The sequence below is a fragment of the Trematomus bernacchii genome, unplaced genomic scaffold (genome assembly GCF_902827165.1).
Source record: "Trematomus bernacchii unplaced genomic scaffold, fTreBer1.1, whole genome shotgun sequence".
Lineage (NCBI taxonomy): Eukaryota > Metazoa > Chordata > Actinopteri > Perciformes > Nototheniidae > Trematomus > Trematomus bernacchii.
The window spans coordinates 28547505-28566448 of NW_022987739.1; the positions used below are offsets into that span (position 1 = coordinate 28547505).

At 40.2% G+C, this 18944-nt stretch overlaps 1 protein-coding gene across 2 annotated transcripts; it reads right to left on the reverse strand.

The window, feature by feature from the left end:
• Positions 1-763: 763 nt before the first annotated feature.
• On the reverse strand, positions 764-13386 carry LOC117495401 (interleukin-1 receptor type 2). 2 transcript variants are annotated; one of them, XM_034146624.1, is made up of 10 exons: positions 13209-13386; positions 10777-10870; positions 9784-10045; positions 6797-6971; positions 6297-6453; positions 4298-4393; positions 3372-3437; positions 3130-3265; positions 2331-2476; positions 764-1914 (listed from the first exon to the last, which is right to left on the reverse strand). In XM_034146624.1, the coding sequence occupies exons 2-10, from the start codon at positions 10859-10861 to the stop codon at positions 1769-1771; spliced, it is 1269 nt and encodes a 422-aa protein (XP_034002515.1). In that variant the 5' UTR covers positions 10862-10870; positions 13209-13386; the 3' UTR covers positions 764-1768. The 2 variants fall into 2 exon arrangements, with proteins under 2 accessions (XP_034002515.1, XP_034002514.1); XM_034146623.1 differs by having other exon boundaries at positions 9784-10048.
• Between the last annotated feature and the right edge of the window lie 5558 nt (positions 13387-18944).

The window sequence follows — 18944 nt, forward strand, 5'->3', positions numbered from 1 at the left end:
AACAAATATAATGCAGGATATTATTATTACCCTAAATACCTGAAAATGAAATGATCAACCTATGCTTAACCAAAAAAGATTACATCTAAGATTAGTAAAATCAATACCAATGATAGATATCGCATTTTAACAATTTTATGTAACTAGTAAATGGACTGTACTTATATCGTTTATTTTGTATTTTATCAGGTATTGTGGACCCCTCAAAGCACTTTACATAGTAATCATTCATACCTGATTTATACAAAGCAGTACCACTTTCTCTGGCCCCTGTAAATGATTCCTGCTTTATGTTTAAATATATGAAAACATTACAAATTCTCATTGTGCGCACTTCAATGAGTAAACACACCCAATTTGATCAGAATTCATTTGTATATTATCCACAGTTATAAAAAGAGGTTTTCAAAAATGTGTAAATTAGTTCTCTCCATACAGTAAAACATGCTAAATTGTGCAGGTTTTCAACCTGGCGGAGAGCGTAAACCTTTCTCTAATGCCTCTAAATTAAATATCAGATTGTGCAAAAGCCTTATTTAAAAACACTACAATGTCATCTTTAAATCATACTGTACATTTAAATAAGTAAGCTGCAAAAAGAGGATTCCCCCCTTTACGAAGGTTATTTTAAATGTGTGCCAACATGGTATTTATTTGATCAAACCTACATGGAAACACAGAGTGCTTTACACACAATTACTGTATGAGGAAACAACTTTAAAAAACAATTAGACATGTAAATTATTCAATAGAGAACCACATCCATTATTTAAGTAGCTTTTATACTTTAATAGTTTAAAATCGTAGCACCTTTTTCATATTTCCATTTTAATATTCATTATACATTTCCAATTCCAACAAATACTGGCTCACAACAAACAGAACAATGAGACATCAACCCCTTAAAGACTAAATAATGCATTATTTATTCAAAAATAGTTATAACATTATATATTATAACACAGAGTACTTTTTTTTACAGCATAGTTCGATTTGGTATTTACTAGACATTTACAAATGTTTATTCTAATGCTCCCCTGAGAATACTTATTTCAAAAATATACACACAATCATGTTTAAATAGTTGCAACAGTCTCTGTATTTTTAAGGAGTGTCTGAATGACAAAAAAACTGTTTAAATTCACATTGAATTGGTTGTGTTGAATACAGCAGATAGAAGCTTCTACCAAGTATTAAAGAGGTCATATTACGCAAATGTTCAGGTTCATATTTGTATTTTCTGTCTCTCCTGGGACATGTCTCCATGCTTTAAGGTTCAAAAAGCTCTTTATTTTTCTCATACTGCCTGTGCTGCAGCACCTCTTTTCACCCTCTGTCTGAAACCAGAGCCCACTCTGCTCTGATTGGTTAGCTGGCCGGCTTTGTTGTGATTGGTCAACCGCTTAGAGATGTCCCGCCCCTTAGCCTATCACGTGCAATGTGTTGGAGCGCTAGCTAATAGAATCCCGAGTGTTGCAAAGTGTCACTATGTTCAGTAGCAAACAAATGAGTCTGAGGCGTAAAATGCATAATAAGGCCTCTTTAACCCTATATTAGAAGTTCTGCTGTGATTTTGTGTAGCATCACTGTTGTTGTTATGTATACAATGAAGTGCAGCCACTGGTTTAAAATATAATGTCCCTGCAGAAGGAGTGTAGATCACCAACAGGTGTCACTGCACGACATCACATGCACACAATGCATGAAATGTAATGTAACAGTGAACTCATCAAAGAGGGTCTTTTTGTGTTTGTGGAGGTAGCGCGTGCTAAAAGGTGCTGCTCTGCCGAGCCAGGAAGTAATCCATCTTCTTTGTCCTTTTAGGTTTGAAGAGGACGTAAAGGAAGATGGAAACCACGGTCAGGAAGCAGGACGCGGCGACCACGGCGACGACCAGCCAGGTGAACGAGGAGTCTGCGGAGAGAGAGGTACATTAATGTTTCCATACAGATGAGGATCGTTTCTGTTAAAACTTCGATTGGCCATTAGTCATATGTGTTCATAAATGTATTTTTGATTGATTTTGAGCTCATTAAATAAGTAAAGTTAGTGTGATCAAGGGCTGAAGACTGTTCAATATTTGTTAGAGCTCTCTCTTAGATATCTGTTAGAAGATTTATTTGTTTCCCTGGCACAAAAGGGGAATAAATAACAATAAAATCAGCATCTGCCAAATTGTTATTCTAAATATCAGTATCGGCTTGGAAATGTGCATCCTTAGTTATCATAAACAACATCAATGTACAAAGAACAAAATACATAAGATACTGCTTAATATTTTCTCAATTTCAATACATTACACACTCTATATACACACGCACACAACTCACCCTCTAGTTGAAGCAGTGCGACCACTTCCTGTCTCCCTCCTTCGTTCTGAGCGACACATTTCAGCTCCGTGTTCACGTCTTCGTCCGTCATCGCTACGACAAGAAGCCTCAACTCCACCTGGCACACTTCAGACTCCCTGGTTACCCTGAGAGCATTGAGACATATTTTAAACATATATATATGATAGGGCAGGTGGGTTACATGGGAAAACAATTATTAGCTTTTATCGGATCTACCTAGGCAAGATGTTCATATAACAACAATCCAGTATGAGCAGCTTTGAACAAGCATCACTCCTTTATAGTGTTTCGAGTATGTTTAGTAATATCTGAATTATAATAATAAACCCACTTCAAAATTGTTGGTATGCATCCTAAAAAAAGTTTTACACCTTTTTTTTGTTTTTAGGCAAGGCAAGTTTATTTATATAGCACCTTTCAACACAAGGCAATTCAAAGTGCTTTACAAAAATGAAAGACATTAAGAAAATGGCATTTAAATTAAAAAGCAAAGAAACATTAAAAGAAAAAATACATGAATAAAAGTTACAGTGCAGTGTAAGATATGAATAGTTCAATTAAAAGCAGCCAATTTAAACTAATATTTGTATTAATATCTTTGTAGTTGCAATTTTCCTTTTTGAAACTAGGTCTCTTTTTCGGGGGAAACATAATAATGATTATAACCTTTTTAAGGTTTTGCTAGTCCCCATTCACTTTCCCTACAACCAGTACACACCTGTTCGACCTCATGTTTCAAATTGACTGAAAGTTTAATCTAAAATTAAGCAGAAATTACCTCCTTCCGCCCTGCAGAGCCCGTCCATCAAGGTACGAGGACTCCACTGATTGGCCGTTGACGAGCCATGTGACCACAGTGGACTCTGCTGTTCGACAGTCAGTGAGCACTTTACAGAACAGCTCCAGTCCTGAACCTACAGACAGGCAGATTACAACAATATTAGACCTTTGACGATCTTTTAATTAAAGCATTTAGCAAATATATGTATTATTACAACTATTTATATTTGTGACACTTACCGTGCAGACTTTCAAAAACAGTTCCATTCTTTGGCGAGACGATCACAGGCGGTCGAATCACTGGAGCTGATTTGTAAAGGATTACATTAAATTATCAGCATCAGTTTTTGATAGATAGATAGATAGATAGATAGATAGATAGATAGATAGATAGATAGATAGATAGATAGATAGATAGATAGATAGATAGATAGATAGATAGATAGATAGATAGATAGATAGATAGATAGATAGATAGATAGGTGGATGGATGGATAGATAGGTGGAATGATGGCTGGCTTGGCTGCTGGCTCGGCTGGCTCGCTCGCTCGCTCGCTCGCTCGCTCGCTGGCTCTCGCTCGCTGGCTCGCTCGCTGCGCTCGCTCGCTCGCTCGCTCGCTCGCTCTCGCTCTCGCTCGCTCGCTCGCCTCGCTCGCTCGGTGGCTGGCTGGCTGCTCGCTCGTGGCTGGCTGGCTGGCTGGCTCGCTGGCTGGCTGGCTCGCTCTCCTCGCTCGCTCGCTCGGTCGCTCGCTGGCTGGTCTCTCGCTCGCTCGCTCGCTTGGCTCGCTGGCTGGCTCTCTCGGTGGCTGGCTGGCTGGCTCCTCTGTCGCTCGCTGGCTCGCTCGCTCCGCTCGCTCGCTCGCTCCCTCGCTCGCTCGCTGGCTGGCTGGCTCGCTCGGTGGCTCTCTGGCTGGCTCGGTCGGTCGGTAGGTAGGTGGGTGGGTAGGTAGATAGATAGATAGGTAGAAGTTAATAAATATACATGTGGAAATACACATTTCCAATAACAAAATATAATGCAGGATATTATATATACATTAATTGTGCAATAAATTGATTATTCAATATTAAATTGAACATAAATGTAAAAGGTACAGTGGGAGTTTAAGTTTTTCTATTGTCCACTCAGGGTAATTTGTATTGTACAAAGTAAAACAGTAGCTTACTGTGAACAGTGCTGCTGCTGAGTATCTCTGGGTGAGAGGTGGAGGAGAGGTGGAGCAAAGTGGGGGAGGGGGTGCTGGGTGTTTCAGGATCTACACCTTTATACATACAAACACATTTAGACAGAGTGTGAACACAAGGAAACAAACAACTCTTGAAAATGACAGAAACATTTACTTATATAACACAATAATAATAATAATTCATACCATGTAACTGTGTGCTTGTGCAATTTCTTCACATCTAAAGTAATATGGAGTTAGGCCAGTAGAGGGCAGGGTGTGCTAATAAATACTGACATTTGTTTATATTTACATTTCTATTTGTACTGACTCAATGTATAAACTTAAAACCCCCCAATATATTGTTTTGTTTTTTAATGAAATACATTTAAGTCCACAATTGTTTTCTTGTATATGTATGGGAGCAGAAACATGACAGGGGAGATACAAACATCAATTAATTCACATATTGTAATAAAGATACCTACAATATGTGCAATAAACCAGAATAAAGCAGACATATTTACTTTAATAAGCCAAACCATTGTAAGTGCTGGTGCATTAGTTTCAAATAAGCTCAATTCATTAAGTGCATTAAAAAAAAACACAACAAATGTAAGTATTATTCTATACATTGGCCATGCTTTGTAAAGATTTCATAAATAGTTTTCAAAACCAAACATAGCAATGTTTCTGATAACAGCTCTGATTTACCCTTGTCAGTCCCTATGGTAAATAAGCTAAATCCATTAAGAGCTATTTAAAAAAAAGTATTATTCAGTGGAATGGGGCGAAGCCTGCGAGCTAGTTCAGGCAGTCAACTCGAGCACCAATGATACATTAACACGTGACGCGTCTCTCTTACAACCAACCAAACACATTCTCCTAAACATGCCGCTCTATTTAAGCTGCCAGGTCTTCCTGCCTCTGCCTCGCTATGCTGCTGCTGCTACTGCTGTGTTCACTTGCTACTGCTACGTTCATGTTCCTGCTGCTGTGTTTCATGTTGCTGCTGCTTGCCTGCCCCCCCACCACCCCAGCTCCACCCCAGCTTCCACCCCAGCTTCCACCCCAGCTTCCACCCCAGCTTCCACCCCAGCTTCCACCCCAGCTTCCACCCCAGCTTCCACCCAGCTTCCACCCCAGCTTCCATCCCAGCTTCCACCCCAGCTTCCACCCCAGCTTCCACCCCAGCTTCCACCCCAGCTTCCACCCCAGCTTCCACCCCAGCTTCCACCCCAGCTTCCACCCCAGCTTCCACCCCAGCTTCCACCCCAGCTTCCACCCCAGCTTCCACCCCAGCTTCCACCCCAGCTTCCACCCCAGCTCCACCCCAGCTTCCACCTGTAGGCTCGGGGGATAGTTATCTAATCATCACTCAATGTTCTTTGTATATCTGTGGAGTGATGAGGCCCGAGCCTAGACGCCAAACTCAAACTATATGCTGCTTCTAATAAACATATTAAGAAACACGTGAGTTGTCTGACTGAAATCAGGTTTTTGCCGTTAATATCAAGCTAAGCTTCTATATCAACCAAAAAAAAGAAGAGAAAAAGGTATGCTTGATCTTAATGGCAATCATTCAATATTGGCTATGCTTTGTTTTAAAGATTTCATAATTCGTTTTCAAAACAAAGCATATACATGTTTCTGATCTGATATCAGCTAATAGATAGATAGAATAGTATAGATAATGGATAGAATCGGAGGATGAAACCCTCTTTATTGATCACACATGTTCATGCACACATCACACACAGTGAAATGTAGTCTCTGCTTTTTACCCATCCTATCACTTGGAGCAGTGGGCAGCAAATCAAGCAAAGAAAAGACAAAAGGGTATGCTTGATCTTATTGGCGATCATTCAATATTGGCTATGCTTTGTTGTAAAGATTTCATGAATACTTTTCAAAACATAACATAGAAATGTCTCTGATAACAGCTCTGATGTACACTACACTTGTCACTCACTATAATAAATGAAATGTGGTCACCCACCTCTCACGATGAGCGCGATGCTCCTGCTCACTCTGTACGGCTGCTCATCGATGGTCACAGTGAGCCGGCAGGTGTACAGACCTGCGTGTGAACGCCTCACAGCAGGGATGATCAGTCTCCCTCTGAGCTGGCTGAAGGGTCCGCCTTTCCTCGAGTCCTGAAGGAAGAAACACACTGCGTCACTCACTGAGGAGAAGACAGACATACATATACCGTACCACCTTTACAGCTCACTTAAAAACATGGTTCACTGAGAACTAGACCTGCACACACTCGTCTGTGTTGGATACGGCGTGTACAAATGAGTCCCAGTGTCTAAAAAACATCCCATTGCAAAACTACTTTGAGAACAAATACATTTTAGAAAATACTTGAAACAAGCTGATTTGCTTTGGAAACTAGTCTAATCAAGTAAAAGCGATGACATGAAACAGTTTAGCTCAGCCGTGTTGTGTTGCTGTATAAAACGCAGAAGTTGGGTTTTAAATCCGTCCTCTCACCTTGTGCCACCCGATCAGTGTCTCCGTGTCGTTGAAGTCGTCCAGAGACGGACATGCGTATCTCAGATTCTCTCCCACGAGGACTTCTACTCTGTTGGTGACTTTCTCCATGACAACAGACCTGGACTCGTACACCTTTAGCGTTATATTCCCAGTCACACAGTACGTTTCATTTCTGGAGACAAAAGCAGCAGGACACACTTTAGAAAATTAGGATATGGTCACAAAAGAAAGCTGTTTCTGCATTTTCTGAATATGTATTTAACTTAAAGATTAGATAGGATTACATTTAAATGGTTGAAAGACTGTAGAAAAAGTTCATTTTTCAAAATAAAGTTCAGAATGAAGCATAGCAAACATGGAAGTACAGGTTACCGCGCAAAAGATAAACATCGGAGACTGCCATTGGTGGATGTGACTGTAATCACAGACGTGCTGTTGGTGGTGAATAGGGCTGACATTGGCCGATGCCGATCTCTTACCGATATATCGGTGCATCTCTATATAATATAATTATTATAATATGATTTATTCTGGAACATAGTGACATCACTATGTAATGGCGCATTTCCACTACAGCGCGGAGCTCGCTTTAAGCGTGCCGTGTCGTGCCGTGCCCGTTTTTGGTTGCGCTTCCACTAGGCCTAGTCACGGCCCGGCCCGGCCCGGGGCCACTTTTTCACCTCTTTTCTGGCCCGACAAAATTGTGGTTCTATCAAGGCCAACAAACAGGGCTGAGTCGGGCTGAGTATGCTAAACTAGAGAGAGGAGCGCTGGCAAGGGGGCTACAACTACAACAAGATGGACATATTTGACCGTGATTTAATTGTAATACACGCTTCAAAATGATGCCGAAGTAACAACATACTGATACCGGTTAGTAAAAACCATGAATTAATGCTTTGTCAAGTCTGCAGACAGACGGCAGGTGAAAAACCTTTTAAAATGCGTGTTTTTCTAGATGGAGATTGGTTAAGCTAACGCAGTATATGCTCCGACCGTCCACACTCACAACAACGGCCTATACAGACATAAATAAAGCAGCGACTGTATTCGCCATGACACAGGCAGTCTGTGGTTTGTACTTGTTTAACTGTTGTCGAGTTTCTGAACAGATATAAGGAGCTGTGAGCTCTGAGTGCTAACAGCTAACGGCTGTGTTGTGTTTCTGGAGTTCTCATTGAAGATGACGTCACGGCTCCGCCTACACTGCGTTACTATAGTAACTACCCCAGTTCCTAAACTGTAATGGAAGCGCAGCATGAAGTGAGTCGGCCCTGTTAAGGCCCAACGCGGCCAAGCCGTACCGAGCCGTACCGAGCGTGGCCGAGGCCGACCGTGTAGTGGAAATGCGCCATAACACTCACACTTCTATTGACCAGCACTTCAACACATTGCACGTGATAGGCTAAGGGGCGGGACATCTCTAAGCAGTTGACCAATCACAACAGAGCTGGCCAGCTAACCAATCAGAGCAGACTGGGCTCTGGTTTCAGACAGAGGGTGAAAAGAGGTGCTGCAGCACAGGCAGTATGAGAAAAATAAAGAGCTTTTTGAACATTAAAGAATGGAGACATGTCACAGTAGAGACACTACATACTGATATACACCTGAACATCAGCAGGAGAGGACTCTTTAAAGTAGAGACACTACATACTGATATACACCTGAACATCAGCAGGAGAGGACTCTTTAAAGTAGAGACACTACATACTGATATACACCTGAACATCAGCAGGAGAGGACTCTTTAAAGTAGAGACACTACATACTGATATACACCTGAACATCAGCAGGAGAGGACTCTTTAAAGTAGAGACACTACATACTGATATACACCTGAACATCAGCAGGAGAGGACTCTTTAAAGTAGAGACACTACATACTGTTATACACCTGAACATCAGTAGGAGAGGACTCTTTAAAGTAGAGACACTACATACTGATATACACCTGAACATCAGCAGGAGAGGACTCTTTAAAGTAGAGACACTACATACTGATATACACCTGAACATCAGCAGGAGAGGACTCTTTAAAGTAGAGACACTACATACTGATATACACCTGAACATCAGCAGGAGAGGACTCTTTAAAGTAGAGACACTACTGACTGATATACACCTGAACATCAGCAGGAGAGGACTCTTTAAAGTAGAGACACTACATACTGATATACACCTGAACATCAGCAGGAGAGGACTCTTTAAAGTAGAGACACTACATACACCTGAACATCAGCAGGAGAGGACTCTTTAAAGTAGAGACACTACATACTGATATACACCTGAACATCAGCAGGAGAGGACTCTTTAAAGTAGAGACACTACTGACTGATATACACCTGAACATCAGCAGGAGAGGACTCTTTAAAGTAGAGACACTACATACTGATATACACCTGAACATCAGCAGGAGAGGACTCTTTAAAGTAGAGACACTACTGACTGATATACACCTGAACATCAGCAGGAGAGGACTCTTTAAAGTAGAGACACTACATACTGATATACACCTGAACATCAGCAGGAGAGGACTCTTTAAAGTAGAGACACTACATACACCTGAACATCAGCAGGAGAGGACTCTTTAAAGTAGAGACACTACATACTGATATACACCTGAACATCAGCAGGAGAGGACTCTTTAAAGTAGAGACACTACATACTGATATACACCTGAACATCAGCAGGAGAGGACTCTTTAAAGTAGAGACACTACATACTGATATACACCTGAACATCAGCAGGAGAGGACTCTTTAAAGTAGAGACACTACATACTGATATACACCTGAACATCAGCAGGAGAGGACTCTTTAAAGTAGAGACACTACATACTGATATACACCTGAACATCAGCAGGAGAGGACTCTTTAAAGTAGAGACACTACATACTGATATACACCTGAAAATGAATATAATATGTCCTCTTCAGCGTAAAGATAATGTCAGCACAGCTGAGGGATATATCTTTTCTTAATGCATACCTGTAGGTGCAGATGTATAACCCTGAGTCGGAGGCCTGTGCTGGGAGAAACCTCAGCTGTTTGTCCCTCTGCTGAACACGGCCCTCGCCCTGAAAGGACACGCCCTCCGTCCCATTGTCCTTGGTGATGATGTAGTTTGCGTTTGGGGGGGCGATGTTACGTACTTCGAGCACTCTGTCAAATATTGGGCAGGAGAGGATTATAGCCTCACCCTCCAACACAAAAACATCCACCTCACCTTCAGTAGCCAGGAAGCAGCCGTCTGCTGGGGGAAACCAGAGAATAACATTTTAAAATCTACATTTATAGTTGTTCTGTTAACAGTCCATAAAGCACTAGTTACCTGTAATAAAAGTTAATCAGTAACCTTATGTCAATATTCAAAAGTAACCTGATTACTTTCCGCTACTTATAGATGACCTCACTATCAAATGCAATGCAATTAAATACAAGAGAAATTAAATAAGAATAAAATGTTTTTGACTTGAGTGTATTTTGTAAGACGACAGAACAATGTAACCTTAGAAAAGAAGAAACAAATATATTTAGGATAAAAAATGTAGTAAATCCTGCCTTTCATGAAGCATATTCAGGCAGTAGCCTATACGCCAACACTGAAACACATGAGCACATTCTACAGTTTAAAAAATCAGAAATTAAATCTGAGCTGACAGAAAATGCTCCGTTTTAGTTTAACACACACAGTTAAGCTCACACACTATTTTATGAACATATAGGTTCACCTGCTGAATTAAAAACAGAACAAATGAAGCAAAGAAAGTGAAAACCATGCTCTTTTTAGGTTTTTAGGAACACTGTAATCCTGCTCGTACTCCCACATTTTTAGATATGTAACAGTAATCTGATTATTTTATGTAACTGTAACGGTATACAGTTGCCTTGTTATGAATCCTGTAATCCCGTTACATGTAATCCACTACTCCCCATGCCTGAATGCAACATGTGCAGAGACAGATCACACAGCATGCTCACCTTTGACAGTCAGAGCAGGTAGTAGAGGAAGTCCAGCGACATTTTGGATGAAGATGACAGCGAACATCCACCCTGAGTGCAGCATGGCGGCAGTCTGCAGGACACACAGCTCACAGTCATGACACTGAGATTGACACTGCACCAACGTGGTTTCATTTAAAGTCTTTCCTAAACTTCTTACATCACAAGAGTAGTCATCGAAACGCCGGCACTCCTGCCCCCCCCCACCCTCTACACACACTCTCTACACACACTCTCAACAGCCACATTTAACCAGGGGCTTTACCGATTGCATCACATGAGGTGACTCAACTTAAACAGGCCACGGATATCAGCGGTCAGCAAATTAATAACTAGACATTTAGCCTATTCATAATTCAAATATAAGCTTGATTTCCCCGCTGTTTAAACACAACTTTAATAGCTTTATCAAACATTAAGAATTCAATAATGTAATAGATTTAATCAACCAAGGATGTGATATGGTTTACAGGGTAAATAAAAAAAACAATCAACAAATCAGAAAAGGACTTGATTTCTTATTCTCATATTATTTTTTCCTTTTCATTTACCACATTCTTCCAATCTGAATTAAATAAGTTATAACAAGTTTAACCAAGTCATTGTGATTTGTTTGATAATTGCTACTCCTATTGCAAAGAATAAGTCAGTGTTTTTCCAAGAAATGGGTTCTTACTTACAGAAATACAAACATTTGTTGACATTTTATCTGATAACTATTCTCCAGAAGCCACTTAAGACTTAGCAGGACAAAATGCTGTTAGTCAAATAATTAAAGACCTCATTTTGAGTTATAGAAGCCCCCTATATTTGGATGAGTTTCACTTTTATTAACATGAAAGTAAGGTTTGCTTTTGTCTTTCAGCATCGTCATATCATGAGGAAATCATATAGAGAAATATTCTGATGCCGTCTTAATTGATAATTAAAATTATTATTAACACTAGCCCAGTGTAGTTAAATTAAACTATTATCTTACTCTGAGATGTCTGTTTGATTCTGTAATATAATATGTAATACCATTTTTAATTGAATCAGAAAATCCTACATTAATGTCAAGTATTTCCTTAACACAAGAGTAAATGATAATAGGCTTTACCATGAGGTTATATATTATGTTGATTATATGTATAGCAATAACATATATTTGTATACACAACATGCTATATATTCTATCTCGGAATACACATTTTAATATATACTCTGCATTGTTCTGCTTCAGTTTGTATTTTCTTTTTTTAGGAAGGTCAATTCTCCAATTTGTTTCCACAGTGAAATCATAATTTCCATAGAAACCAGATAATTTTCACTTCTGCTTCCTCGTCTGTGATTACCGGGATCAGATGACAGGCAGCACTTTCACACACACACACACACACACACACACACACACACACACACACACACACACACACACACACACACACACACACACACATACCATGTATACATCCCTTCAGGGGACATTACATTGACTTACATGCATTTCCTGGAGACTTATCCTAACCTTAACCATAACCAACACATGCCTAACCCTAACCCTTAACCTAACCCTAACCAAGTCTTCACCCTAAAATTAATGATTCCCCTCATGGGAATTATGTCCCCATAAGGGAGGCGAGTCCCCACACGTGACTGTGTAAACAGATGTAGGTCCCCACAAGGATAGTAATGCTAGGACACACACACACACACGCACACGCACAGCACCAGTCATTAACCTTTTCCCCAATCATTTATTGGATCAGTGTGTCAAAGCACAATCCCATTCATAAACCAGTGGGAGTGTCATGGTGTAACTGGGTTTGTATCGTATGAATCACAAGGCACTGCATCGTCTGTGATCAAATGAAACTATTAAAAATATCCTACAAATTCCTGACAATCACGCATACCTCACTCTGTGTCAATTACATAATAGATTTATAATACTGTATGTAGGTGTTTAATTCAGTTTCTGTTCAGAGAGGGTTAATGAGTCAGTTCCAGTAATCCTCATTGCAGTCATTTTGCTACGTTTGTATTTTATTTTTATGATAAAATACATATATGTTCACCAACAATGTGTAGTTGTATACTTATATTTATTCATGAATTGTGGATATAATATGTGGAATCATTCACTGATTCAATTAAGAAGACCGAGATATTGTTAAATAGATTCTGTAATGTACATCAAACGGTTTTACACAGAATCTCAAACTTTTGATTAAAGTTAGCCTCACATTTATAGTGTAAAAAAATACTAATTAAATAGTGACAATGCTACAATTTAAAAAGGGTGCATTAAAAGATTGTATAAAAATAGTTCACATATTATATTAACAACAAATACACACCCACACACACACTCTCTTCATATACGTTAAATACACTGCATACACAATAGACACACAAAGAGCAGTACTCACGGTGTACAGGTGACGGTGTTGACAGGCAGGTGTGTGAGTCGGTGTGTGTGTCTGGTGTCGCCTGTGGTCTCTTCCCTGCCGGCTCAGGGGGAACCTATGTTCTCTTTTCAATGTTCCCACCCCCTCTGAAATGGAAATTTCTCAGGTTTCCCAATGTAACGCAGTGTACGTACAGCTCACCACTGCTCAGCACACACACATACATTACACAGTATACACACACACACACACACACACACACACACACACACACACACACACACACACACACACACACACACACACACACACACACACACACACACACACACACACACACACACACACACACACACACACACACACACACACACAGCTGCAGTTGTTTCCTGCAGGTTCATTCTGAAAAAAGACAGCTGTCTAGTTTGAGAGTGTGTGTTGTGGCTCTTCCTCTGGCATCATCTGCCTCTTGCGTCAATATTGGACTCTGTATGTTTTAGCACAAAAACATAAAATGATCTACACATGAGAGAATAATAATCAATATGTTGTGATTGTCCCATTTTATAAAAGAACATTTTCTCACCACTTGTAGTCTCTAGCTATTTTAAATGTCATTTGTTTTCAGGGTGACTTCACAACATCTGTCTATGGACTACAGATTGGCACATTTACAGAAATGTCTATTAATGTGCACTGTCAATTAAACTAGTCAAATAAAGAAGATAGCCATGCACATAGTTTAGTCTTTTACGACCCAGTGTTTGAGACATTTCTGTTTCCACAAAAAGTTATCTGTATTTTGGGGCCGGTCACTGACAGCGCTCATCTGCCAATACTGATCTCTCACCGATCACAGGGTCCATTTGAAGACTGAATCGTGTATCAACTATTACCAACAACATTTTATAACATACTCCACCATCTCTTGAAGCCTCTCCCAGAGCTGCTCTCTCTGTAACTGTGTGTGTGTGTGTGTGTGTGTGTGTGTGTGTGTGTGTGTGTGTGTGTGTGTGTGTGTGTGTGTGTGTGTGTGTGTGTGTGTGTGTGTGTGTGTGTGTGTGTCAGTCTTCATATCCAGAAATGAGTCTGGAAGTTTTTGGAACGTGTTTTGCCTGAAAGATCTGTCCCTACTATCATAAGAGATTTATAATAAGTGACTGAATAAACTGCTAAACATCATCACGCTGACAGAGTCCGCCTTTAGCTTAGCGGTGGTGATGCACGTAGTTAGTTCATAGTTATATACTTCTGCAGATTGCATTTAGGTTTCAAAAGTGATGTTAATATGTGAGGATTATCCTGTTGAACAAAACATGTAAGTATCATGTACGTGTCTTTGCCAAAGATATTATTTCCTGCAATATTCCACAATCTAATGGATAAATGTATTGCTTTTCGTTGAGGGACCCCTTGCATTTAAGTGTCTTAACCTTTTTATACAAAACAGTGAAACATGTGATGGTCTCTTTTTTTAATTTTGGGTCCATACATGTTAGCTGTTCGCCTCTGCTTCCAGTTTTTAAGCTAATCTAGGCTAGTTTCCTCTGGTTTCAGCACCATACTATTCTCCCAGACATGAGTGTGTCTGTGTGCAGAGCAGACTGTTGCCAAAGCAGTTACATTCTTGCATACATATGAACTGAAGGCTGTGCTAGAGGAAGAAACCAACTCTCCTGTATAAACACACGTTGAGGAACAGCTGTGTCAGAGTGATGTGACTCACTGCTCTGTCATCTCCCTGCGTGGAAACCATGGTGTCCCCCATTGTGCATTATTGTGGATAAGTCAGTTCTGCTGACACATTGATGGTTTTCCATTATAGACATTAGACACACTTATGACACGAGTACTCTTCTGCAATCTAAGATAGTCTGGCCTGGTTGTCATGGCATCAATCCCATACCTGGGGGAGGTTGATGGTTGGATCCAGTGCAAGAGCATTTCATTCAATGTGAGTAGAAGCAGAACAATGTTTATTGTTTGGATTTACAGAGACGGATTACAAGCACAACCTGCACTTTTAAACTAAATCAATGTGACTAATCTTTATTGGACACACTGTGATCCCATGGACATACTTTAGTAAATACTTTAGAGTCTGGAGTTCTTCATTCCTGTAACTAAAAGGCTTACTTCACTTGATACTGGATCACGTTAAGAAACAGCCAACTACTCTCTAGTTTATACTCTGATCCATCCTCATGCATGGCAATGGATGCAGAACTAATCACACATACTTTATAGGTGATTGATGAACCTTATTTGAATAGAATAAATACACATTTATATAAGTGTATACTCTAGTTCTGCTCACATTGCCTTCTTCTGCCCATGACTCCTTGCACTTTGGATTTCCTTTACTCAGCAAAATGTGAGTTAAAAAATAAATACTTTATATGTTTTGTGACTGTTGAACCTTATTTGAATAGAATACATAAACATTTATATATTGTTACTTTCTGGTAATTATATACACTGTAAAATCTTATACAGTTCTTTGTTTGTAATTGATCTTGAAACTCAAATGTATTAATTGGAAAGTTGCAGCTTTATTCCTAAAACATAAATCTCTATCCCCAAAATCAGTGTTTTCCTACAATATTCTTCATGACAATATTACTCAAATGACAACATGAACTCTTCTCCTGGGGAGTGTAATCATTACCTGGACTTGATGTGTATTCATGTTTGTCTGCTGGGGGGGAAATAGTCTGTACAAAATGAGCAAGTAAAAACAGTCATTAGGCCGCAGTGTTCTCCCAGTGTATTTACCACAGGTTAAATGGTGACCGACACAGAACATTGCATTCATAAACACACGGCCGATTGAGAAAGTTAGACGTGTTGCGTGTTCTGGGAAATCTCCAGATATGCTCACCACCTGTGATGACCTGATACTCGCTGGACCCATGACTAAACACTTTGAGAGACGAGCGGTTTCTTTCTCATCCGCTGAGGAATTCACCTCCCGGGCACCAATCACAGTGTTATTATATTCGCCCATCTTGTAATCATTTTGTCCAAATATTATGAATCAACTGCATAGCTGTGTATAATAAAAACTGCTGATTATTTTGGTGACATTTGGCGAGAATGCAGGAACAACAATTGAGTTAGAAGTCAAAATGTATAAGGCGTATTGCGTTGTTTTAACATTTTTAAAGAGGTCATTTTATGCTTTTTAGGGTTTCCCTTTCCTGTTGTGTGTTATAGGTTGTGGTGCATGTAAATGGTCTGCAACATCCTAAAATCCCTCTGTTCCCTCCAGGAGTTTCTAATTTCCCCCTGCATAATATTCACTATCTGGTGCCTCAGCAGCAGTTTACTTTTAAGTTAATTCTCTCATTTATTTTTCTATGATTTTGGCCGCTACACCTTTGTTTACTTCCTGAACATAGTGACATCACTATGTTACGCTTCTATTGGCTAGCCCTCCAACACATTGTACATGACATCTCTAAGCGGTTGCCCAATCACAACAGAGCCGGCCAGCTAACCAATCAGAGCAGACTGGGCTCTGGTTTCAGACAGAGGGTGAAAAGAGGTGCTGCAGCACAGGCAGTATGAGAACAATATGGAGACATGTCCCAGTAGAGACACTACATTCTGATATGAACCTGAGCATTTGCAGAATATGGCCTCTTTAAGGAAGCTTATTTTAAATGTGTGATACAGGAAGGAGTTGGAGGGAGATTTGAAGACATCCCTCAGGTCTGCTCTCACAGGGAACTACACAGAAAATAAATGCCATTGTTTCGTCACCAAGAGTGAGACATTTTAGTTCACATGCATTCAACCACAATAGTTTTTAACATTAGATTGAAGACCTACTGTAACCAGACCTCACTGAAACCAAAGACTGTGGTTTCAAACCCTGTCTTCCAGGTATCAAACTGCTCATGCGAATAATTGTCTTTTTACATAACATCCTCAGAAAATGACCCTTCTCTTTTCAGCTGAGCTCAGACAGCCACTGAAGCAACACCACACATAAAACCCCAAAGAACTTGAAGTTACGACCCACTAAAGCTTATGTAATTTTTAGATGTTATATAATTCGAGTATTGCTCAACAGTGTGGGTTAATGTAAAAACCAACATCTGCAAAATGTTGTGTCTTTGGTAATATGAAGAAAACCTGTTGAAACCTGCACCTGACGTGTGAGAAGCGTTTCAACACGTCTCTTTTCAACATGTTTGCATGTGTGTTTTGGGGAACCAACATTAGCAAGAGGCATGTAAGAGAGAGAGGACAAACTCTTTGTTTTAAAATTACTTTTATTCAAAGAAAAAAACCTTCAGGAAAATACATGACTTCCTGTCGTACACGGAGAGGACATAAGTTAGAGTAGCATGGAAGAAACAGCAGAGGAAAAACACGTTGCCTCACATCCAAGCCTGCAGCGAGCGTTACTGCATGTTTCCACGTGAAGCAGCGCTATGTGAATACCTGAAATGAACAACACGTGTGTTCTCTTATTGTTTTGTAAGTAGGTTATTAAGTGGGGAAGGGGGGGATGACGAAAGAAAAGAAAATATCCAGCAATAACCGGGCTCAAAAACAAAGAATTAAAGACTCGTATGCATTAAAACATAAATATCGTGATGCACATTAGTGTAACAAAACATTGCCTCTGTAAACATTTTCTCCACCTATGGTGAGCGTAATAATATTAAACCACCGCAGTCGCATAGTTACGTGTACATAGACTTACAGAAACGACAGAAACTATTGTTAAGCTTTCCGACTAGCTCTAAAACTTAAGAATACACAATGCTTCAAGTGATTTTTTTTTTTTAATGGATTTCCAAGTAGTGGTTTTCATAACAATAGGTTAACATGTTTTAAATGCTGCCCCCATGGCACGGTTCCAATGCAACTTTCAGACTTATCTCTCATCTTTTTTTTGTATTAATAAAAACCACAATTTTTTAAGAAGTCAATACAGCCATTCATCAAGGCTTTGATGCATAAGAGACACACACTGGGTAGTACTGCACACACACACACCTCAGACGACACAGCATTGAGGGATCAGAACTGCTTTTCTGTAAGAGGGCAGGTAACAGATTGACGGACCGTGCCCTCGTGTTTAAATGTCATCGTCAGGGGAAAGCACACCCTTTGTTTGTGACCCGACGTGTGTTGACATGAGGTGAGTTCACGTCATGTCAGATGAAACAGAGGAAAGTCCAGCCCGAAGGAGATCGATGCTGCCGTTTGCCGCCCAGTCTTTCACATATACACACAACTTAAATAACAGCTGGAGCAGGAAGTCGAGGGGGGGGGGTGGGGGGGGGGAAACAAAAAAGAGGGGTTCCTTCCCACGTAAAAGTGGGTTTCCGTCTCCGCAGACAGCCGTGAGGAGAAGTCCTGCTCCGTGGTGCTGGTTTCCCATCATCACAGGTACACTGACATCCAGAGTCTGAACAAAAAACCCTCCTCAGCTCTGCAAGGCATTTGGAAAAAGGCTCCCCCCCGCCCCCCCCCTCACACCACGGAAAATATCTACACCTGACGTAGAGGCTCCGCTGTTCTCAATTGTCTTTACTTGAAATTGAACATCTAGGATCACTTGTGACAAGATACAAAGCAAAAATAACATCATCTCATGCCTTGGACCACCACACAGTAATATACGTCTTTCTACATTCTTGACACTTAGTGCATTGCATTCATACAAATGGGAAATGATTTGAAATGAAAGATAGAAAATCCACAAAAACACTCCTCTGCTGACCATGCGTTTATCTC